This window comes from Bos taurus, chromosome 2, assembly GCF_002263795.3.
Source record: "Bos taurus isolate L1 Dominette 01449 registration number 42190680 breed Hereford chromosome 2, ARS-UCD2.0, whole genome shotgun sequence".
NCBI lineage: Eukaryota > Metazoa > Chordata > Mammalia > Artiodactyla > Bovidae > Bos > Bos taurus.
The window spans coordinates 107,103,490-107,127,569 of record NC_037329.1 but is presented as its reverse complement, the minus strand read 5'-3'; the positions used below and the strand labels follow the sequence as shown (position 1 = coordinate 107,127,569).

Genomic DNA, 24,080 nt, shown 5'->3' with positions numbered 1-24,080 from the left:
TCAGCAAATAAACAAACACCAGCGCGTGACTCGATCGACTCAAAAACAGAAAAGTTGTTTCCGTCTCAACTTTCTGTAAACTCTCCCTCCTTTCACGCATCGGAACTCCTTCAAATACTTAAGCGAGATATTGGGGTCTCGAAGTCTAAAACTCTGTTTAGGTGCTATTTACTCTTGGCGGGGGCGTTAACACCATTTATTGAGGCTTACAACGTAACAAGCATGTTGTTAACGTGTTCCCTCAACAACATTTAATCTCGGCAATAATCCTACAAAAGTTACAGCCAAAAATCAGTGCCTTTGCTACTTTGTACACAATTCACCAGTTAAAATTTGTGTACTCTTGCTGACTTTATTTTTTAAATGTATATTGTTCTGTGTGTGCATACATCTCCCCTTTAAAAGAAAACAATTGCGAGCAACTCCCTGTCCCGAGTCTTTATTTACATTTATATCTACACCGGCACGAAAAGGTCAGCCGGGCTCGCTCGTCCTCAAGTGTGCCACGGTCCCCTAGGAATTGTCCCGATTTCTCAGACACGCTGGGGCTCAGCGATATCAGGAATTCTAGCCCAGCTCCTTCCCAGCGGTCGAAGCCGGCGGCTCGGCCCAGCTGGCAGCAGGAAGTGCCCGGCGCTGACTTCGCCCGCGACGCCCCCGCGGCTTGTAAACACCGGGCAGACGCGCGGCGCGGCGCGGCAAAGGCACAGCACGCGCCTCGAAGCCAGGACTCTTCTCTACTCGGTGAGGTGGGCGCCCAGGCTTTGGAGCTCCACGCCCCGAGTCCGGAGCCGGGAGCCCCGCCCGGAGCGGAACAGGAAGAGGCTCTGCTGCCCGGCCCCGCCTGCCGCGGCTGGCGCGAGGGGAGGGGGCTGCACCGGCAAGGGCGGTGGCCCGCGGGAGGGAGCCCGGCGGACAGGTGGGCAGGCGGGCAGGGACGGCTCCGCGGCCTCTTTAGAACTCGTTCCCTTCCCATCGTAAGGCAGTGGCTGGCGCCGCGATGGACCTGGCCGGGCTCCTGCTAGACGAAGAAGGCACCTTCTCCCTCACCGGCTTCCAGGACTTCACGGTGAGCACGCGGCCCGCCGCCTCCCAGCGCTTGGAGCCGCGACCGCGGGCGCTCCCTCCGCGCCCCCCACCGGAGCCCGAGCGGGGCCGCGAGCTCGCCTGATGGCTCTGCTGGGGAATTAGGCGGTAGCCGCTCGACCCGTGCCTACTCGAGGCCCTGGCTCCTTGGGCCCATGGGGAAAGCCGCGGGGTACAGGAATGGGGTAGGAGGTAACCAGCCCGGCCCCTTCTTGGAGAACTTCTCCTCCGGAGCCCTCGGTGAGAAGGACTCCACCCCCTGTGGACATAGTGCCGCTAGCAAACAATCCAGAGAATGCGGGGCTGGGTAGGGCACGGGCCCCACCAGCCCTGAGGCAGGCCTACCGCCCCGTAGCCCCCTTCCAGTCAGGAGCCAGGATCCTCCAGCATACGCTTCCCTGCCCTTCACCCTCCACCCACCTCCTGCCCTGTTTCAGTTCCTCCCAGGACACCAGAAGCTGAGTGCCCGGATCCGAAGGAGACTCTACTATGGCTGGGACTGGGAAACTGACTGTACCCTGGAGGAGCTCTCCAGCCCCGGTGGCAGGTTAGACAGTATTTTGTACGACCGGACAAGTGAGAAGCCTGAAAGTGGGGTTGTCAGCTGTCATCAAAGTGACTCTAGGTGTACCCTGTGAACTACACTGCCTCTTGGTAGCTAGTATGTTTGACAGGTGTAAGGACTAGGTTTGTATTTCATTTTTTCCTTAAATCCAAATGAGTAGGAAATATTGCTGCCTTACAAATTTATGTTATTCTTGATCTATATACTAGAAACTTTTAATTTTCGAAGCATATCTATCATATATTTCCCCCATCAACAAGGCATGTTTATCTTCTCAAATGAGCTACAGTGAAGGACGCACCTAGGTAATTGCAGGTGACAGGGAAATAAGCCTTCCTGCTGGAAGGAGCTGGAATTCAAATTTGGAATAGGCCTTTTGTTTCAGCGTGGGAGAACTGGATCTCCACTTTGTTACTGTGGTCCTGTCTCCAAGACCTCAGAGAATGTAGATCTGGGTCTTCTGCTGATAGCAGTGGGCACCACTGTGGGGGAGTTGTTTGCTCACTCTATTATCCTTCTGCCTCTGCAGATATTGCTGTGGAACTCCTCCAGAAGGCAGCCCCCAGTCCTATTCGCCGGCTCCAGAAGAAATATGTAGCCCACGTGTCCCGGTGAGTCCACAATTGAGAGATACAGAGTGAGAGTGTTTGGGTTCTATAGAGAGGGGAACAGTTACCTCTAAAGAGAACTTGTAAAGAAACAGGGATGAGCATCATAAGTTACAAGAACCAAAAGATCCTTGCGTTTAATTCCTAATGCTTTCTGATACCCAGAGAGGCTTGCATCTCTCCGTGTGCTATGATGCTGGCTCTGGTATACATTGAGCGGCTCCGGCATAGAAACCCAGACTACCTACAGCATGTGTCATCCTCTGACTTGTTCCTGATCTCCATGGTAAGATGCCCCCTTCCCTTTATCTCCCTGGTAAGCCCGGAGCCAGGTGTGAGCTCTACTGATACCACCTCTGGTTCCTCTGCAGATGGTGGCCAGTAAGTACCTCTATGATGAAGGGGAGGAAGAAGAGGTCTTCAATGATGAATGGGGAGCTGCTGGGGGTGTGGCCGTGCCCACTCTCAATGCCCTGGAGAGGGGCTTCCTGAGTGCCATGGTGAATAGCTCTTCTCTCTCTTGCTCTGTTTTCCTGACCTGCTTTTATGTTCTTTTCATCCTTTGTTTTTTATCTCCCAGCTTCTTGTGGTCTCTTCATTTATCTTTCTGTTTGTCTTCTTTATGTCTTCCCTTATTAGCATCTTCCCCTCTAGCTTTTCTGGAATAAGCACAGTCTTTGGAGGTTCCTGGCATGGTGAAGTCAGAAGTGGAGATCTCCCATTGTCAGTCTTCCAGGTCCCACAGAGTACACTCTGAGCCAGAGCTTATCTTACTGGGCTCTGGGTATTTGCTTCCAGACTTTGCCTTTCCCTAGATTCTGGGCTCCCTATGGGCATGAACCATTCCCAGGATTATTTTTTTCCCCTTGCTTTTACTGGAGGGTGCAATGTGAAACCAGATATGTGGTGATTAAATAAGTTAATACATAAAAGCTTTTGGAACAGTATCTGGCACATGGTAAGAGCCACGTGTTACCTGTAGTGGAGGTTGTAGTTGCTGCTGTGGGTCTGGTTATTAATTGACTGTGGCTCATGTCCAAGTCTGGTTGGATGCTCTTCTCTTTATCCACAGGATTGGCGGCTCTACACTGATCCTCGGGAAATCTTTGAGGTGCTGAGCTGGCTGGAGGGCTGGTAGGTTCTAGGAATTGGGAAGAGGGACTTGAGGATTTGGAGGCTGAGGCCTAAGCCATAGGAGCTAAACAGAGGTGAGGGTCTGGGGGGAGGGAGAAAAGGAGAAAGAGAATTGCCCAAGGTCATGGTTCTGAAACGAGTCTGCTCTCCTCTTTGTAATCACCTTTGGAAAAGTGGGAGAAGCTTATTTAAAATACAGATCTTGGTCTCACCCTTATCTTTGGAATCAACGGGTAGTCTAGGAGCCTGTACATTTAACAAGTTCCCCGGTGTTCCCTGGTAGGTCCCTGGGGGAATGAGGGTGCCGGTGGGCCAGCTGCAGGAAGATTGCAGACCCTCTCTCTCTTTTCTCCTATCCCTGCAGCGTGGCTGAGCAGCAGGGGCGCCGGCGGGGCTGGTACACCTACACAGACCTGTGTGTGCTGCTGGAGCAGCCTGCCTGGCAACTGGTGCTGGGCTCCCTCTGCCAGCAGCTGGCAAAGGTGAGGCAGGTCAGGAAGCAGACGGAGCTTGAGCTGGCTGATGTCAAGCAAATACAGAATGGCTCAGGAGATGGGGTTGGAAGTAGATGGTGACTGAGATCTCTTAAGTTGAGTCCACATGTCCAGAGATAAGGGATGGGTGTGTTAAAGACATTTAGAAGAGGGTTCAGAGGAAGGGGATTTGGGCACTGACCTTTCTTAACCCCTCTCCCCCAGCTGTCCTGCCTGTTGGCTATGGCATATGTGAGCAGCGTGGCCCTCGCCGTGGCATCGATGGCCGTAATACACCAGTCCTTAGGGCTGTCCTGCAGCCCCCCGCCTGGCCCTCCAGACCTTGGACTGGCCTCCAGGTGCCTTTTGGAACCCTGCATACCTTCTCCCATGCCACAGTGCCTGCCGTCTCCTGCTAATGTCTCCGGCTGCCTGGAAGGCAATGTAGTGTTGCGTTCACTGTGGGGCAGTCTGCTAGTCTCGCTGACTCCCCCACCATTGCCTCCTCCGGACCCTCCTGCTCCCCCCATTCTTCTTCACAACTGCCCCCTTTGCCAGAAGCTCCAGAAGGACTCCCCAACCTGCCGTGCCTGCCACCACCTCAACCATACTGTCCCCACGGGGCCCCCCAGTCCTTGGTCCCACTCCCATGGCCTGGCTCCCCCCTGGCCTTGGAGCCCAATGCCCCCTCTGCTTCCACAGCCCCAGCAATGTTCCCTTTTCAGCATCATGGAGCTGGCCCGCCTGAAGTCTTTCATTTTCCCAGGCTAGGTAGGGTTCTGAGGAATGTGTTAAGAGGATTTGGGAGTCCCTGAGAGCCTGGAGGGGCAAAGCTTGATCTGGGTCCTTGGCTGGTCTCCTGTCCTCCTGGGTGATGGAGCTTAAGGGGGTCGTGTGGCAGAAGGACTGAAGATCACTTGCTCTTCTGTCCCTCAGTGGCTGATTGCCTGGCCAGGGCAGTGGTGGTTCCAGGGAAAGCCTCAGCTCAGTGACCAGGGGCGTGTCACAGGTGGACAGGGGCAAGGCTCCTGTCTCTCCATGTCCCCTGGGCTCTTCTAGACTTTTGCTTTTGAGTTTCCTAGGATTGGGCAAGGGAGGGAGGAAACATTGACCAGGGTCTGTTTGATGTCCCTGAGGTAGGAGAGGCAGGGACTGACAGGGCCACCCATGGTGGGAGTTGCTGAGGGAAGTGGGAGGGGGGAAGCCTCCCATACCCGTGCCCAGTCTAGAAGAACCAGGGGCTTCTGGGACCTTCACCCGGCCCTTTTGTCTTCCAACATTCTCTTCTTAGTCCCCCGCTCCTGGGCTTTTCTCTCTTCCAGTTCCTCTCCTGGGTGTTCTCTTCACGGGCCTCTCTGGCCACTGCTTTATATCTGGATTTTTCACGCTTTTGTAGAACTAAGGTTTCAATAAACAGTTTTAGTTGCATGGCCTGGACTCTTCCTTCTGCAGCAGCCCTCAAAGAACTCTCCTCCCCAGATCTTCCTTCTCAGCCTCCTACTCCCTGATCCTACCGTCCTGCTGCTCATTCTCTCTGACCCCCATTCCAGAATGTCCTTGTTTGATGGTCATAGGTTCTCATACCAAGCTGCTCCCTCGTTCCTGCTCCCAGCACCCTGGGGTCCCTAACACTCCTCGACTCTAGTGCAGTGGGGCACAGATGGTGACTGTGCGGTGCCTAGGGGTAGCCCTGTCTGTCACAAGTTCTGAGTGAGCACCATCTTTGTGGATCCCAAGGCCATCTCATGGAGAGCATATCCAGCAGAGCCCCGTGAGCTCCTTGAGGGCAAGCCCAAGGACACTTTGTCTCCTGACTTCCTTTCTGGGCTGACAAATGGTGGTAATTAGCGTAAGGGCTTCCGTGGTGGCTTAGCAGGTAAAGAATCCGCCTGCGATGCAGGAGACCCGGGTTCAATCCCTGGATTGGGAGGATACCCTGGAGAAGGAAATGACAACCCACTCCAGTATTCTTGCCTGGGAAATCCCATGGGCAGAGAAGCCTGGTGGGCTACAGTCCATGGGGTCACAAGAGTCAGACACAATTTAGTGACTAAACCACCACCAAAGAGAAGACCAAGGCTGGGTTATCACTGGAAGAAGAAGAGCAGCCAGCTGAACCGAGATGATTTGGTACCACAGAGGAAGAGACACAGTAGGGGTGGTACTGCCACCTAGGGGGCATCTTGGAAACTTATGGGTCATTTTTTGGTTGACAAAAATTTGAAGGGATGGGACGTACTGGCACTTAGTCAGCCTATATGGGAAGCTACACATCCAGAAAGGCTCGAGAATTCCCTTATGAAGAATTCCCGAGCAACTTTTGAATGACTGGGTGGATATCATGTATGACTGTTTATCTGAGCCTGGAACTACTTATTTTCTCTAAGCATGTAAACACAGAATAGATTTTGCCCATTTGGAAAGACTCTGTTTCCCAGGAATGCATCTCTGTGTACATTAAATCTATGCTTTGTTCAGTACTTTACAAAGAACTTGTTCACTCTTTTGGAACATCGGGTCACGAATGGCAGCGCTGCCGGGGGTACACCTGTCATCAGGGAAGCACCAGTATCAGCTGGGATTGTAGCTGTCACATCTGTGGCAATTCCACTTGAGGGGTGGGCACTGGGCTGCTTCACTGTCTTCTAGTTTAGTTGGACCCAAGCTTTCCCACGGTGAAATAAGTCATTATAAATTACTTTGAGGACTTCCCTGCTGGTCCCGGGGCTAGGACTCCGTCCTCCTGATGCGGGGGGCCCAGGTTTCATCCCTGGTCAGGGGAACTGGATCCCACATGCCACAACTTAAGAGTTTGCACGCCACAACTAAAGATCTCACATGCTGCAGCAAGGATTGAGGATTCTGCTTCCCCCAGTTAGGATTGGAGCAGCCAAATAAATATTTAAAAAATAAACCACTTTGATTTCTTCTTTATATTACAATGAGGACATTGTATACAGAGTTGTGATCACAGTTGTCATACATGACGAAGGATGTACAAGGCTTGAGAACTACTGTAATTGCGATGGTTCCAAATGGCAGTGGTGAGGAGGCAGTACAGTCTATCAAACTTGCCCTGGCTATGCTGGGGGGGTTTCCTCCCCACCACTCCTATCCTGGGACAGGAGACCCAGATGGAGATTCTTGGGAGGGGGAGGGACTCGGAACTTGGTTCCCCGGTTAATGGGTGATGGAATTTGCACAAGAGCTGGGCAAAGGTGAAAGGGCTTCGTCCTGCCCCAAATCCCTCATCTCTTCGCTCTGCTTCATTGACACTACCGCCCCCTCCCTGCTCCAGGCAGCTAACTTCACACAAACTCTGACCTCTTACTCTCTCTTTCTCCCTACTTAACTCTGGCCCAGGGTGGCCAGGACGAGACAGAAGGCAGGGAGCATGAGCCAGTCACCCCCCAACGCCATACAGCTCCAGTCTGTGGGTTCCCAGGGCACCCTGGCTACCCTGCCACGGCCACCCGATGTCCAAAATCCCTCCTCTGACTCTTGGGCCTCTCTGTCTGGGCCTCCTCCTTGGGGCCTCAGCTGTCTTCTGGCTCTGCAGGTAGGAGGCAGAGGTGCCTGGGTCGCTGTTGGCTGAAGAGGGTGTTTGGAGGGTGTAGGTGTGGTGGCATGAGAAACCCTCTGGAAATACGTATTTCTGCCTAATCGCCCGCAGCATATCTTGGTGTTGGCTTCTCTACTCTGCGCCTCCCACCTGCTCCTGCTTCAAAGTCTCCCAGCAGGAGGACTCTCTTTCTCCCCTGCCCAGCTCCTGGCTTCCAGCCTCTTTGCATGTGGCGTGTCTACCTCCCTGCAAACTTGGATGGGCAGCAGGTGAGAGGAATTCCCTGGAGAGAAGGTGACAGGGTCCCAGCGGGGAGGCGAGGCTCAGGGAGGCTAGTCACTGCCCCACGTTACCAGACCTGCTGTTCCTACAGGCTGCCTCTTGTCCAGGCTCCATCCTTACAGTTTCTTATCCCCGCCTTGGTGCTGACCAGTCAGAAATTACCTCTGGCTCTCCGGACACCTGGAAACTGTGAGCACAGAGCAAGGGCACAGGGCGAGGGTGGAGTTGGGTGCTCCTCTGAGCACACAGGTGGACTTGGGTGCAGGGTTGAGATGGGGCAATGATGAAAGGGCCAGGCACCAGCCAGAACTGTAGAGCGATGGGTCTCCATCCTGTTTCCATCTCTCCTCTCCATGCCCCCAACTTCTCCCAGCCTCCCTTGTGCTGCGCCTCTGTGGGGGGCCTGGCTGCCATGGCTTGGAGCTCTGGAACACTTCTATCCGAGAGGTACGTGCTTGGGGATGTGGAGGAGGAGGGCTGGACTAAGAGTGCTCCCGGGGTTGGGGAGGTTCTTGTTTCCATTTTGTAGGAACTGAGGTGAGGTTTTTGTAGGGGAAAGAGGTGGTGGTGGGGAACCTCTCCTGGAATTGTTGGTTTTTGGTTTTTTTTTTTTGCCACATCATGCAGCTTGTGGGATCTCAATTCCCCAACCAGGGACTGAACCTGGTCCATGGAAGTGAAAGCCTGGAATCCTAACCACGAGGATTCCAGCGAACTCCCTGGAATTAGTTAAGAAGTCCAGGCTGAGGTCATCTTGATAAAGGAGAATGTTTTCTCTTTGTCCTTTTCTCCTCTCCACCAGGTGTCCGGGGCTGTGGTGGTCTCTGGGCTGCTGCAGGCCATTCTGGGGCTGTTGGGGGGTCCTGGCCACTTGTTCCCCCGCTGTGGGCCCCTAGTGCTGGCCCCCAGCCTGGTTGTGGCAGGGCTCTCTGTCTACAGGGAAGTAGCTCTGCTCTGCTCCACTCACTGGGGCCTGGCATCGCTGTACGTAAGTCCTAAGAGGCATTATGCCCAGTGGGTTGTGTGGGAGCAGGGGGAGGGGAGAGCTGCTACTCTACCAGTCCAGCAGCCGTCTCAGCAGGGATAACACTTGTGGGTTTGGAATCCAGGACTTTTACTGGATTCATTTGTTCACCTTGACTTGTACCTTGTCTCCCACTGATCCCCAAGGTGCCCTCCTGCCCTCTCCATGGGGGCATTCTTCTCTGGAACAACCTTTCGTGGTATTCTGCCCCTCCCATCTCCACTCCTTGCCTCAGGGGCAAGCTTCCTCTTGCCCCTAAAGCCCCTTCCCTTTTCTAGGCTGATTGTGCTCATGGTGGTCTGTTCTCAGCACCTGGGCTCCTGCCTGCTACCCCCACGCCACTGGAGGCCAGCTTCAACCTCTTCAACCCATACTCACATCTTGGCCTTCAGGCTCCTCTCGGTATGTGGGAGTTTGGGCGAGAGGCAGTTGGAGTTAGGAGGGCTGGCATGGATTGCTCACTTGGCCCCTACTTGGTTGTTGCTTACCCCTTTAAGAAGGTTGGAAGGTTCTGGGGGAGGGGTTCTTTTCTGAGTCTTGTCCCTCAGGTGCTGATCCCAGTGGCCTGTGTGTGGATTGTCTCTGCCCTTCTGGGTCTCAGCATCATCCCCGGGGAGTTGTCTGCCCCCACCAAGGCACCATGGTTTTGGCTGCCTCATCCAGGTAGGCTTTCTCCTAGAATGCAGAGCCTGCATTCAGGAAGCTTATAATATGTCAGGGAATACAGATACTAATTCAATAGTTACCTAAGTGAATGTAGAATTGCACGTAGTAAATACAGCAAAGGACATGTACCTTGTATGATGAAGGTTTACAATGGGAAAAAATCTGACTTTATTGGAGAGGTTAGGAAAGGCATTCTTTTTTTAATGGTTTTTATTTATTTTTATTTATTTATATTACTTTTTGACCATGCCACACAGCTTGTGGGATCTTAGTTCCCCGTCCAGGGATTGAACCTGGGCCCTCAGCAGTGAGAGATGGAGCCCTAACCACTGGACTACCAGAGATTTCCCAAGAAAGGCATTCTTGAGGAAGTGATCGCTGAGCTGAGATGTGAGAGACAAGTAGGAGCTTATTAGGGAAAGGCAAGAGACAAGAGCATTCTAGGTGGAGAGAACAGCATATGCAAAGACCCTGTGGTGGCCAGCAGCACAGCAAGTACAAAGGCCTGAAACAAGGCCAGTGTATCTGGAGTGAAAGGAATGATGAAGAGTGTGGTTGTAGATGAGGCTAGAGAAAGAGGTAAGGGTCAGACCAAAGGGACTTTGTAGATCGCAGTAAAGGGATGGGTTTTTACTCTGAGTTTGATGGTTTTGTCCCAAGACATTATCTTCAAAGACAATGAGGCCTTTAGGCTTCTTGTGTCACAGGCTTTTGCAGGCAGGGGGATGCTTCAGACTTGAGTCTGGCCCCAAAGTGGCTCCTTCTCCCTCCCCAGCTGAGTGGGACTTGGCCCTTGCTGACACCCAGGGCTCTGGCTGCAGGCATCTCCATGGCCTTGGCAGCCTCCACCAGCTCCCTGGGCTGCTATGCCCTCTGTGGCCAGCTGCTGCGTTTGCCTTCTCCACCTCCGCATGCCTGTAGCCGAGGGCTGAGCCTGGAGGGACTGGGCAGTGTGCTGGCTGGGCTTTTGGGAAGCCCCATGGGCACTGCATCCAGCTTCCCCAACGTGGGCACAGTGGGTCTTCTCCAGGTATGTGAACAGGGGTGTGGGGAGAGGAACCGGAGGTGCAAGAGAGGGAGGGGAACTGATGGCTTGCTGTGCCCAGCCCTCTGTCGGGCTCTTCACAGCAGCCATCTCATTGAGAGAGGTGCCTAGAAGTGGTGGGGACTAGGAGTGTGAGGGAGACACTAAGTCACTACTGAGCTCCTTCTGTGCCTCAGGCGTTTGTACCAGGGCTGAGGTTCTAGAGAGAAAGGAGTCAGATGAAGTCCCTGTTCTCTTGAGTACTTCAAGAGAGAGGCGGACACGTTAGGAGAAAAGCAAATAAGATAATTTCCAAAAATGATAAGTGCTATTAAGAAAACAAAGCAGGGGATGGGAAGGGGGTTGAGTAAGAGAGATCCCTTTAGGATGCTTCTTGGGAGAGTAACATTTGAGTTGGGATCCAAAGGATGAGATGGGGTTGGCCAAGCACAAAGCTTGAGTGGTTGAAGAGGTGTGTTCCAGTGTCTCTTCATCACATAGGCTGGACCTCGGCGAGTGGCCCACTTGGTGGGGCTGTTCTGCATGGCGCTGGGGCTCTCCCCGAGGCTAGCCCAGCTCCTCACCACCATCCCGCTGCCTGTGCTTGGTGAGTGGGCCTGTGCTTGGTGAGCGGATGTCTCAGCAGCACTAGTATTGAACCAGGATCCCCCAGCAGGGCCCAACTGGTTGCTTGTGGTCGACACCCTTTCTTTCTGAGAAGCTTCCCTAGTATATGGCTGTGAGTATGTGGCAGCTGCCCGCATTTTCTCAGCCACATCTTGGCCTCCTGACTGGGCTTCTGGGCTTTTTGGTGGTCTCTGCCCATCACAACCTGCCCCGCCCTATAGTAAGTACTCTGCTGTGCCAGCCCTCTCCCAACCTCTTCGATTACTTCCGTACGACACAGGTGGGGTGCTGGGAGTGACCCAGGCCATGGTTCTGTCTACTGGATTCTCCAGCTTCCACTTGGCTGACATTGACTCTGGGCGGAATGTCTTCATTGTTGGCTTCTCCATCTTCATGGCCCTGTTACTGCCGAGGTGGTTTCGGGAAGCTTCAGTCCTACTGAAAACAGGTGGGAGGAAGGGGAGGGAAAGAGGAGTTGCCTGGCAGTGGGCAAGCAAGGGCTCAAGGCTTGAGATTCTCTGGACTCCAGGCCCCACACCCTTCTCTGGGCTTAGGGATAAATAGTCTGTCCATTTGTTTAGCAAATATTTACTGAACACCATGCTAGCTTCCTTGGGATACAAAGGTACGTATAGATTTACAGTCTAGTAAAAGAGATGAATCCCATGGACGGAGGAGCCTGGTAGGCTGCAGTCCATGGGGTCGCTAAGAGTCGGACAGGACTGAGCGACTTCACTTTCTCTTTTCACTTTCATGCATTGGAGAAGGAAATGGCAACCCACTCCAGTGTTCTTGCCTGGAGAATCCCAGGGATGGGGAAGCCTGGTGGGCTGCCGTCTATGAGGTCACACAGAGTTGGACACGACTGAAGTGACTTAGCATAGCATAAAAGAGATGAGATGTGTAGAAATGTAACTAGAAAGGTTCAGATAAAGAGCTGGGATGCTCTGCAGTGAGAGAGATGGCTTCTGTTGGAGATGATCCCTGTAACTTTTATGGAGAAAGTAACACTGAGCTGGTCTCGAAGGATGGTAAGATTGAAACGCAATTGGTGAAAAGGTCATTCCTGGCAGAGGAACCACAGTAAACAAAGATGCTGAAGTAGGAAGTCATAGCATATGCTCCAGGAGCGGCAAATAACTTAGTTTGTTAGCTCAGCTTAGCAAACAGCAGTGATTTTAACTGAGGATGGTTTTGCCCCACAGAGAACATTTAGCAGTGTCTGGAGACATTTTTGGCTGTTATAAGCAGGGGAGAGGTTGCTTGCATTTAGAGGTTACTTGCATTTAGTGGGTAGAAAGATGCTGTTAAACATTCTATAGTGCCCAGAACAGCCTCTCTCAAACAGAGAATTATCTGGTCCAAATGTCAGTAGTACTAAGGTTGAGGAACTCAGGCTAGAGCATAGAAGGTGAGAAGTAGGAAATAAGGTTGGGGATTTTAATACCAAACTTTCCAAAGACAGGGAGCCTGGAATGATCAAAGCATATCTGGAGGGTACGTGGATGCTCAGAAGACAGGGTGTTAAGCAGGGGTCCTGTGGGAAGGGTCTGGGTGTGGGAAATAGAGAGCAAAGGGACAAAGTGGGGAGGGAGAGATAGAACAATTCAGAAAGATATGCCCTCCATCCAGTACTTAAGCTCAGGTTGGAAGTATTAGACCCTTGGTTTTGCATAGCGTCAGAGTCCCCCTCCTGCGTGGTCCCAACCCCTTGTAGGCTGGAGCCCTTTGGATGTGCTACTGCGCTCATTGCTCACAGAGCCCATCTTCCTGGCGGGACTCTTGGGCTTCCTCCTAGAGAACACCATCCCTGGTAAGTTGAGGCCAGGCCCCAGCAGACTGGGGAGTGGCCAGGAAGTCATCACTCCCTGGGTTGGGCAATGTCCTGACCACTTTGTCTTTTGCAGGCACACGGCTTGAGCGAGGCCTAGGGCAAGGGCTGCCACCTCCTTTTACTGCCCGAGAGGCTCCGATGCCTCAGAAGTCTAGGGAGAAGGCAGATCAAGAGTACGAGCTTCCTTTCTCCATCCAAAACCTGTGTCCCTGCATTCCCCAACCCCTCCGTTGCCTCTGCCCGCTGCCCCAAGACTCTGGGAATGAGGAAAGAGGGCCCTCTGAGCCTGGAGAGACAGCTGACTTGTTGCCTGACTTTGGGGACCAGTGCCCTCAGCCTAGCAGAGGACAGTCCCAGTAATTACTAGGATTCCTACTCTGGTTAGTTTAGTCCTACCTTTCAGCTTGCTGGAGAATCAGATGGCAGGCTCCACTTTCTCCTAGGGAGAGGATGTATGTGTGTGTCTCACATGGGCCCCCCCAAAGTCTCACTTCCCAATAGGTGTGTTTGCCTTTTCTTTTCTTAGTTAGGCCTGTTCCAGAGCAGGGACTGTGAATGAATGAGTGATATTTTGCCTGTGAACGATCTATACTCGAATGCTAGCATTCACTTAACTGATATTTATTGAGTATCTCCTATGTGTAAGGTCCTGGAAATACAGATATGGATAAGACAGGGTCCCTCCCTTCTCTAATACTTATGATTTAAAAAGACATGTAATTACTGGACTTCCCTGGCGGTCCAGTGGTTAAGACTCTGAGCTTCCAATGCAAGTGGTGTGGATTCGATCCCTGGTGGGGGAACTACTAAGATCCTGTAAGCTTGGTGGTGCATCAAAAAGAAACAACAACAATAAAAAACATGTAATTACTAACTAAAATCCAAAATGGAAGTCAGTCTTCAATAAAGATTAAAAGAATGCTATGGGAGCAAAGAGTAAGAAACAATGAATTCTGATTGGGGACAGTGGGAAAGACTTTACATAGAAGCAGCACTGGGGCTGGTCTTAACAAGAGGACTTTGGGTTGGGGAACATGGATGAGGAGAATTTTTCAGACTTGGGTGTCCAGATGGAGCAAAACTGTAAGTTACACAAGGTACAAGATGAGTTGGATTGGTGATGGAGCATAAGTATGGTGGTGGATGGAGGGAGAAAGGAGGCAGGAAGGTACAAGATAAGGTCAGACCAGGGACAGTATGCCTGGGAGACTCATCTCTTAACGACCAGCGTGCTGGTGGGACCCAAGAGAGACTATCTAGTGACGTTCAATCCCCTCATTTTATTTAAAAACAAAACAAAAAAGACACGTAGGGTAGGGAAATTTGACTTTCGGTTTTTCAACAAATCCAAATTCGTGGTCCTCTTTCCTGCATTTCGTCTGGCATTCTTTCTACTCTGCCAGGGCAACTCTGCTGTGCTGAGCTTAGTCGCTCAGTCATGTCCGACTCTTTGCGACCCTATGGACTGTATCCAGCCAGGCTCCTCTGTCCATGGGGATTCTCCAGGCAAGGATACAGGAGTGGGTTGCCATGCCTCCTCCAGGGGATGCATCTTCCCAACCCTGGTCTCCCGCATTGCAGGCGAATTCTTTACTATCCGAGTCACCAGGGACGTAGGGCAACTCTAAGGAGCGTCTTTATCCTTCCACTTCCCTACCAGGGCCCCGGTAGCCCTCCGGCTCCGAGCACTCCACTTATCAGCTCCTGGAGCCCAGATGCCCCGCCCACATCAGGCCTGGGCTCCGCCCCAGTGTCCCAAGACCCCACCTCCCTGTAGTGGGGGTGGGAAATGCTTCTACTCTAGGCCTTTTCGTTGGCGCGGGCGGGCCAGCCTGCCGCGGGGAGGGTGAGAGCTCTCTCGGCCGCTCACGGTAGGTGGGGTCGAGCTCTAATCCGGGCCAGGGCCGAGGCCAGGCAGCGAGAGACTTCTCGGGCCCTGCGGGCTGGTCCTGGCAATAGTGCCTCCTCCCCCCAAGTGTTCTGCCAGGAGGGACCCGCGCGGCCAAGGTTCTGGGCCAGGCCTCCAGGGATGGGCGGCGGGGGCGGGGTGGCGGGGGCCGCGCGTGCGCAGCTCGCCTCCCGGCCGCGGGGCGGGGTTTGCGGAGGTACTCCTACCCGGCAACTTGCTGCGATGAAGCAGCGGGTTTTTGGCCTTGTTGCCCCTTGGGGAGTTCGGAGCCGCGCCTCACGCAGCCGGCTCTGTAAAAATAGAAACACGGACTGGAAGGCCTTTCTAGCGAGGGCGAATGGAAACTGGCTGCCACCAGGCGGGGCTCCTAGGGTGGGGCTGTGGTAAAGGGAGAGAGGGTCCGCCCTCTCCCAGAGGGGTGAGGCGGGGCGGGGTCTAGCCCGGACGGTCGTTGGTGTTCTGCTTCCCTCTGCAGGATGGCGGAGGAACTGCGCCTAGAGGGGTTCATGCCCACCCGCCTTAGGCAACCCCGCTCCGCTGTTGGCCCTCCACACTTCCCCTCCCTTCATTCAGTAATTGTAACAGGTGTACATTTGACTTCCCTCATAGCTCAGTGACACAACTGAGCGACTTCACTTTTCACTTTCATGCATTGGAGAAGGAAATGGCAACCCACTCCAGTGTTCTTGCCTGGAGAATCCCAGGGACGGGGGAGCCTGGTGGGCTGCCGTCTCTGGGGTCTCACAGAGTCGGACACGACTGAAGCGACTTAGCAGCAGCAGCATAGCTCAGTAGGTAAAGAATCTACCTGCAATGCTGGGGACCCGGGTTCGATTCCTGGGTCGGGAGGATCCCCTGGAGAAGGAAATGGCAACCCACTCCAGTAATCTTGCCTGGAAAATCCCGTGGACAGAGGAGCCTGGCAGGCTACAGACCCTGGGGTCGCAAGAGTCGGACACGACTTAGCGACTAAACCACCACCACCACACTTGAAGCTAATATAATATTGTAAATCAGCTATACTTAAATAAAAAATTATTAGAAGGAAAAGAATAAAAAACGGGTGAATCTGGTTAATGTGAAGTCATCCTAGAAGGAAGTAAGAAAAAGCTGAGATATAGGAGGCCTCAGAACTGGACGTGTGTGGTGGGAGCAGCTTACTCTAGGTGTGGTGCTGAATTTCTCAAACTTTTTTGGGGGGCTTGTTGACCCCCCCAGCTGCATTTTAAACTCCTCCCCCGCCCACAAAACACCATACCAGTGTGGGGGTCTTGAGCATCCAGGCTTTCTAAAGTGACAGGCTCAGATAATCAGCCCAATTTTGATGACTGAGAGTGCACACTGGGGAGTGCCTAGAAAGGAAAGAATGGCTTGGTGACTTGCTGTTTGTGACAGACTTGAGGTTTGTGATCTTCGGCAAAGTGGGACTCTGGTCTGGTGAGGACTGGCTTCATCATTCCCAGATCTCCTCCGAGTAGGAATAGCAGGGGAACTGTGACTGAAATACCATCCTCCAAACAGAAGGTTTTTAGGCTTTTAGATAAAAGTCACAATATATGCATTTCTATTTCACCTGCCTAGTGACTGTACAAATTATGTTACAAGGCTGCACTAGGTTATGGTTGGAAGAATAATGGCTTAGATTGAGACGAAAATGACTGGAAGAACGGAGCCATGTTAACCATATTAATGAAATCCAAGGATTTTCATTGTTTTCTTTATATTCTTAAAGATCTACCTCCCCCAACTTCAGTTTGTATTTATAGACTTTCATTATATCACTTTCTTTTTTCTAAAATATAAATTTATTTATTTTAATTGGAGGTTAATTACAGTATTGTATTGGTTTTGCCATACATCAACATGAATCTGCCACAGGTATACACGTGTTCCCCATCCTGAACCTCCCTCCCTCCTCCCTCCCCGTACCCTACCAGCCCCAAGCATCCAGTATCATGCATCGAACCTGGACTGGCGATTCGTTTCATATATGTATATCACTTTTTTTTTTAACCCACAGAAAAAATGATCAAACTGCCTGTAAAGTAGCCATAGTTACTGAACATCTGTTTGGTTAAGGCTACACATTTAGTTATTGAAGTGGAAAGGTTGGCTTCCAGGATGTTCAGCAGGGCATGATATCATTGATGGCAGTGCCTTGGGTGGGGAGGTAGGCGATGAGGGAAGTGGAGTTATTTCATGGTCTCTACCTTTGCTATGTTCTGTATCTTATATTGACTTCTTAGTCATTCAGGGTCTTCTTGAAATGGAGTTGGGGCTTTTCTCTTTGCTTCTGGACATGAAGTTATTAGCTCTTTATTTGACCATAACTATGAATCTCTTCCCTCCAAATGGGTATATGGATGTATGCACAAATTTTGCGTATAATTCCAGAGAACTTACATGCATTGACTCTAGGTTAAGAATCCCTGACTTAGAGAATGTATCTATATTTAGGGAAAAATGTATTTAGGGGACATATAAGTGTATATATATATATATGTGCATACTGTAATTTAGGGAATATATATATGTTTAGTGAATATACACACCTCTAGTATTCTTGCCTGGAGAATCCCCATGGACAGAGGAGCCTGGCAGGATACAGTCAGTCCATAGGGTCGAAAAGAGTCAGAACACACACACACATATATTTAAAATTCTGAGAGCTTCCAGAGTTTTGTTTTTAGATATTGATCAAATAATTCGAGTTTCCTGCTTATGATACTTATGATGTTTTATAAAAAAGAACAATTTCTTCTCTTTTAGAAATTCTGGGAAAGGATAGCACTGACATATTTATTAGGAATGTGATAAAGTTGCGACAAGAATGGTGTGGGTTTCCACATTGTTTTACCATTGGAAAGCAGAAATTCTATTACCCTTTTATTGAGCCTTAAATGCTATAGAAGAAGGAGATATTTTACATCCTCTAGGAATTTAATATGAGGAAAAAGCTGTCAAAATTCTAGATAGATTTTTAGTGATAGGAGGTAGTAAGATTGATGCTCAGCTTATTACATACCAGGAGGGTGGAGGAGAGGTAGAAGAAAGTAAATCCATTCCTTCTGTTTTCTGAGGATTTTCATGAAGCATATTTGATACAGAACTGTCTGAGTGGTGTCAGACTTGCAGGACCCTGGAGGCATTTTGCTAAATTAAGATTCTGCTGCAGTTAGAAGAAAGTAAATCCATTCCTTCTGTTTTCTGAGGATTTTCATGAAGCATATTTGATACAGAATTGTCTGAGTGGTGTCAGACTTGCAGGACCCTGGAGGCATTTTGCTAAATTAAGATTCTGCTGCAGATGGAGGAACTGGAGCAAGGCCTGCTGATGCAGCCATGGGCATGGTTACAGCTTGCTGAGAACTCCCTCCTGGCCAAGGCGTATATCACCAGGCAGGGCTATGCCTTGCTGGTTTCAGATCTTCAACAGGTGTGGCATGAACAGGTGGACACTAGTGTAATCAGCCAGCGAGCCAAGGTAAGTGTGAAGAGAAGTACTGCTGTGGGTGGCAGGGGACATAATTTCTTCCCTAGTGAAGGTCAGGGAGCATTACCATCTCCCAGCTTGTTGGCCTATAGGTTACCAAGGAAGTTTAAATCAGGATAAAACAATTGCCACCAGTGTTCTGCATTTCCGCCTCTAACCCTGGGATCTTTCCATATGGGTGTGGGTGTGGGTATATTTCTGTAGTGTATTTAGTAGAAGGAAGAATTGTGAAGTAGGCCAAAATTGTTTTCTTCTTTCCTGTTCTGATGTTTTTATTTTCCCTCACCTTCCTCTTCTGCCTACTATCTTCTCTTTTAAAAATATGTCTTCATTTACATGGCTGTATCGGGTCTTAGTTGTGACATGTAGGATCTTTCTTTCTGGCTTGAGGACCTCTCTAGTTGTGGTTTGTGGGCTCCAGAGTGCACGGGCTCAGCAGTTTCTGCACACGGGCTCAGTTGCCCCTCAGCATGGGCCCCTCACTTGCCCCTCAAGGTTCAGGATATTCCCGAACCAGGGATTGAACCTGCATACTCTGCATTGCAAGGTAGATTCTTAGCCCACTAGACCACCAGGGGAGTCCCCTGCCCACTGTCTTCCTGTTAACCAGAGCTTTCCTTTGCAGTTATCTATAAGGGAATCTCAGGTGGCACTAGTGGTAAAGAACGTGCCTGCCAGTGCAGGAGACGTAAGAGACTTGGGTTCAATCCCTGAGTTGGGAAGGCCCCCTGGAGGAAGGCAAGGCAACCCACTCCAGTGTTCTTGCCTGGGAAATCCCATGGACAGAGGAGCCTGGCGGGCTGCAATATGTGGGGTCACAAAGAGTTGGACACGACTGAAGTGACTTAGCATGTGTGTACAAGGGAGTCAGTTTCCTTTTAGCTTTCTCACTCTGTACAAATCCTGCTGTCTTTTAAGGAGCTGAACAAGCGCCTGACTGCTCCTCCCGAGGCTTTTCTTCGTCATTTGGATGATCTGCTTCGCCCATTGTTGAAGGATGCTTCTTGCCCTGGCACGGCTACATTCTCCTGTGATCGTGTGGCAGAGGCACTGATACTACAGGTGCGGAGTGAGCTTTCTGGCCTCCCATTCTATTGGAATTTCCACTGCATCCTAGCTAGCCCTTCACTGGTAAGTGCAGTTTGAACATGGGGTAGGGAAAGGAGTGCCAGCTGCTCCTTCTCAAAGCGTCTCATATGAAGCTTTTGGTACTCTCTTTTTTTTTCTTTGTAAACCCCATTTGAAATTCTTCTCCAGTTAGAAAACTTTTCTTAACTAGAAAGAAGGCATAAAGTTTTCTTGACTGGTATTCCTTTCCTTACAAAAGGAGCAGAGTTTGGGTCTACATGCTTGACTGGGTATCTTTAGTCATTACTTGATTTATTGAACATTTATTAAGCATCTACTGTGGGCTAATTGTTGGGTGTTCAGATTTAAAACAATATAGCCTATTGGTGGCTCAGACAGTAAAGCATCTGCCTACAATGCGGGAGACCTGGGTTCGATCCCTGGGTCGGGAAGATCCCCTGGAAAAGGAAATGGCAACTCACTCCAGTACTCTTGCCTGGAAGATCCCATGGATGGAGGAGCCTGGTAGGCTACAGTCCATGGGGTTGCAGAGTCGGACACAACCTAGTGACTTCACTTCACTTCACTTGAGCCTATTCCTGGATTCATAATCTAATGAGAAGACAGACAGAAAGCAAGATAAAGGATGGTATATACGTTGGTCAAGATAAGCTCAGGATGATTTAGAAATCTGGAAAACATTTTTGAAAAGATCTTCTGAGCTGAGTTTTGAAGATGAGTAGGAACTAATTGGAGAAAATGAAAAAATCATTCTAGGCAAGAGTGCATTTTGAGAGGAGTGGAGGTGTATAAGTGTGGGGCAAGTGGGGGAACTTCATGACTGCAGAAGGTTGTGAGAAAAGAGGTAAACAATGGCCAGATCTTGAAAGATTCTAATGAGTTTGGATTTGATCCCAAAGGCAACAGGGATTCATTGAAAAACTTTAAGCAGGGGTTTAACCTGATCCAGTTTGTAATTTATTAAGATTACTCTGGGAGTAGGGTAGGGTATATGCCAGTGCTGAGTACCTTTCTGAACGTTATCTTTTAATCCTCACGACTGTTCTGCAAGGTAAGTATTATTATTGACATTTTTCAGAGTAGCAAGCTGAGATTCAAGGTAATTTGTCCAAAGTCATCCAGTTTATGAATGAATGAGCTGGAATTTGATTCCCAGCTAGGTCTGATTCATGAACCCATTTTCAGGGACTTGGGAGATAATGTCCTCTGCTCACTTGTAGCTCTCTAGGTCCCAAGAGCTTTTATTTATTTTTATCTTTTGACTGCACTGTGGAGCATGTGGGTTCTTAGTTCCCCGACCGGGGATTGAACCTATGGCCCGTACATTGGCAGCATGGAGTCTTAACCACTGAACGGCCAGGGAAGTCTCCCCAAGAGTTTTTATTAGTGATTAGTTAGTTGAGAGTGAAGAACTAGTTTGCAGGAATTACTTCTGGTAGTCTTTCTATCCTATATAAACAGAGCTTGTTTCAACATTAGAAGACAGGATCTTCTGTGGGTATTTGAAGGTTGTAGTTTTATCAGCAGAGAGAACTGAAGACAAGTGGGCACCATTTCCTACCTTCCTTCTTTAGTCTCCCAGGGGTGCTGTGATGCTGTGGCATCAATAGGGTGATGGGACAAAGTGCTTTTCAATAAACTGTTCTGTTTTTGATCTGGTATTTTTGACCCAAACTAGACTTGAGTGTTTGGAGAACCACTGCACATTAACTTCTGTATTTTTAAGGCTCATTGGCAATGCTTAGCAGGTAATCATCACTCACATTTGTTGATTTTATTTGAGTTTATGAAAATTTCCACCTTGCTTTAGATAGAATTTGTTTTTGTTTAAAACCCCTGTACCTTTTTCTAAGTAACACCAGGGGGCACTGTTCCCTCAATAATGCTTGTTGTGGCACCAAAACATTTGGGCAGCCTTGGGGAAGCCCTCCCAATAGCTACTCTTATTTTGTATCACACAGCCCTGGAAATTCAGACAAGTGAGACTGGAGAGGCAGTTCTTGTTGGAAGCTTATGAGCTCTAATAGTTATTCCTTTCAAAAGAATACAGTAAAGGATACTTGTATCAGATCAGATCAGATCAGTTGCTCAGTCATGTCCTACTCTTTGCGACCCCATGAATCGCAGCACTCCAGGCCTCCCTGTCCATCACCAACTCCCGGAGTTCACTGAGACTCATGTCCATCGAGTCAGTGATGCCATCCAGCCATCTCATCCTCTGTCGTGATAATACAATGGAAAGTAGTATGTTAAGAACACTTAGCTCTCCTAGGCAAATTTCTCTAGTTGGAGAGCGGCAGTTTAAAAAGAGGCAGCAGTATTTAGAGTCGAATGAGTCTTGGTTGGCCATGGGGAGAACAATTTATTAATAATTATGCTTCAAGATATATTATTCAAAGAAGAAGAATGCCATCTCAGGGAAACCCCTGTACCTGAGAAAGCTTTATAGGGGAAAATTTAGAACCAGTGGACATGGGCGAGGATGTAGGTGGATTCTATTTCAGGCTTGTATGTGTCTGTGAGGTCACACAGTCATAATTTTTGTTTGTTACTCATTCTTGTCATAGTTCTTATTTAATTCTTTTTGAATGAGTAACTCATGCCAAAGGCAAACACTTCAAATGGCATTTAAGGGTATGTCGTTAAGAAGTCGGTCTACTTTCTATTCCCTTCCTAGTCCTTCATTTTCCTTTTCTAAAACAACTACTTCTGTCACATTCTTGTGAATTCTTAAGGAAAGTTACATATATGTTTGTGTGTATGTATCTATACATTTATATATGAATATATGTATATATATGAATATACTCATACAGTCAGAATCAGATCTTTGGATATGTATGTATTTTCACAAATGTTAACATGCTGTTCACAGTGTCCAGTACCTTGCTTTTTTCACTTAGTTTTAGAACTTGGAAATCATTCACAGTAATACATTTAGAAGACCTGCCTTAATATTTTTTTAATGGCCACATAGCATTTTGATGAATGAATATATCAACATGTATTTAGTTGATCTGCTGCCAGTAGACGCTTAAACTGTTTCCATTCTTTTGTTGTTATATGTAATAAACACCCTTGTATTTACTTTTTCTATGTGTAAATGTGTGAGTAAATTCCTAGAAGTGGAATAACTGAATCAAGGAATATTTGCATCTTTAATAAATCGCTAACATAATGCCGTCTTGTTTTCTGGAGAGATTATGCAGTATAACTCCTCCTCATCATACAAGGGAGTGAGAGCTTCCCTCTTTATACAGGGAGTGTCCCCACCTCCTCTACCACATGGTGTATTCACATTAGTAACGTGTTGATGATAGTTTTCCTATCTCTGCAAGATATTATGGGATATATAAAGCTTTCTAACACAGAGCCCATTTCCACTTCTGGCCAACCTCTCTTCATCACCCACTCCTTCCCACTGTTCAGTCTTTCTATTATCTAATTCTTTTTTGTTGTTGTTATCTTTATTCCCAGTGTAATTCTTTTTTGTAAATAATTTTCTTTGTTTTGGCTGTGCTGGGTCTTTGTCGCTGTGCCAGCTTTTCTGTAGCTGCAGTGAGCGGGGGCTACTCTCCAGTTGCGGTGCACGGGCTTCTCTTAGTGGTGGCTTTTCTTATTGCGGAACACTTCCTCTAGAGCATTATGGCTTCAGTAGTTGTGGCTCATGGGCTCTAGAGCACAGGCTTAGTAGTTGTGGCACGTGGGCTTAGTTGCTCCAAGGTATCCAGGATCTTCCTGGATCAGGGATCGAACCCATCTCTCCTGAATTGGCAGGTGGATTCTTTACCACTGAGCCACCAGGGAAGCCCTAATGTAATTCTTGATATTCCATATTTTGAGTTTCAAATTTGTCACCTTTTTGGCAATTTTATGATTCCCAGGAGTCACATCCAAAGGTTTTTTTTTTTTTTTTCCCCGTAGTGGAAGGAGCACAGGGTTTGGAACCAGCAGACCTGAACTTGTAACTTAACTCCCCCACTTTGACTACTTGTCTCAGCTTGGATAAGTTACTAAATTTTTATGAGACTCAGTCTCTTCATCTGTAAAATGAAGATACCAATCATGACCTTACTACAGAGTTGTGAGGATTAGATAAGAGAATATGTGTCATATTACTTGGCATTAAAGTGGACCTACGAGAGCAAATATTCCAATTCCATAATTTTTCTTTTTAAAAAAGACAGAGACCGTGAGAGTACTTGGGGATGAAGTCATTTTCACATCCAGGTGTAGTTAGAACCAGGGTAGCATGTTAATCTGATTCCCAGTCTACTGCCTTTTTCATTAAATTCAAGCATGCTGTGTTTCATCTTGGGATTGATAACTGCTGTCCTGCTCTTCTGACTCTTGAACATTTCTATGGGAAATCTGAAGACGTTGGGGAAAATTATAAATAGCTTTTCCTCTAGACAAGATTGGCAACTCCTGCTTCTATATCCACCACACTTCCTGACTTCCTTAGCTGTTGGGAGCTCTGTAAGGGCAGAGGCCTCGCAGGGTCAGAGCACATATTCGACACCCGGTAGGTATTTATTGAATTGACTTATTGAACTGCATCTTTCCATATGTTGCTGTCCGTAGATGAAGGGAAAGGAGCGTTCCTGGCCTCGTACAGCGCTTCAGCGTTTTTCCTTGTAGTGTCTGTGAATTTGCTTTGAAATCTATTGCTTCAGCCACAATGTCTTATTCTAATTAATTGAT

General features: G+C 49.1%; 3 protein-coding genes across 4 annotated transcripts in view; all 3 read left to right on the top strand.

Moving 5' to 3' along the window:
• The first annotated feature begins 909 nt into the window (after window positions 1–909).
• Window positions 910–5,293, top strand: CNPPD1 (cyclin Pas1/PHO80 domain containing 1). The gene is given in 9 exon segments (NM_001015538.2): window positions 910–1,069; window positions 1,524–1,624; window positions 1,626–1,633; window positions 2,181–2,262; window positions 2,425–2,545; window positions 2,631–2,759; window positions 3,332–3,393; window positions 3,758–3,875; window positions 4,092–5,293. Coding segments are annotated over 9 exon segments (1,236 nt in total). The 5' UTR covers window positions 910–1,000; the 3' UTR covers window positions 4,638–5,293.
• A 1,967-nt stretch (window positions 5,294–7,260) lies between these two features.
• Window positions 7,261–13,819, top strand: SLC23A3 (solute carrier family 23 member 3). Its single transcript, NM_001191386.2, is given in 13 exon segments — window positions 7,261–7,425; window positions 7,540–7,697; window positions 7,802–7,923; window positions 8,084–8,157; window positions 8,513–8,694; window positions 9,013–9,136; window positions 9,283–9,397; window positions 10,176–10,187; window positions 10,189–10,430; window positions 10,926–11,031; window positions 11,332–11,499; window positions 12,769–12,864; window positions 12,959–13,819. Coding segments are annotated over 13 exon segments (1,851 nt in total). The 3' UTR covers window positions 13,246–13,819.
• Window positions 13,820–14,669: 850 nt separating this feature from the next.
• Window positions 14,670–24,080, top strand: part of NHEJ1 (non-homologous end joining factor 1) — a 92,200-nt gene continuing 82,789 nt past the window's right edge. The window contains exons 1-3 of one of the 2 annotated variants that reach the window (XM_015459118.3): window positions 14,670–14,756; window positions 18,102–18,278; window positions 19,206–19,349. In XM_015459118.3, the coding sequence (XP_015314604.2) occupies window positions 18,102–18,278; window positions 19,206–19,349 (321 nt within the window). In that variant the 5' untranslated portion in view covers window positions 14,670–14,756. 2 annotated transcript variants of the gene reach the window in all.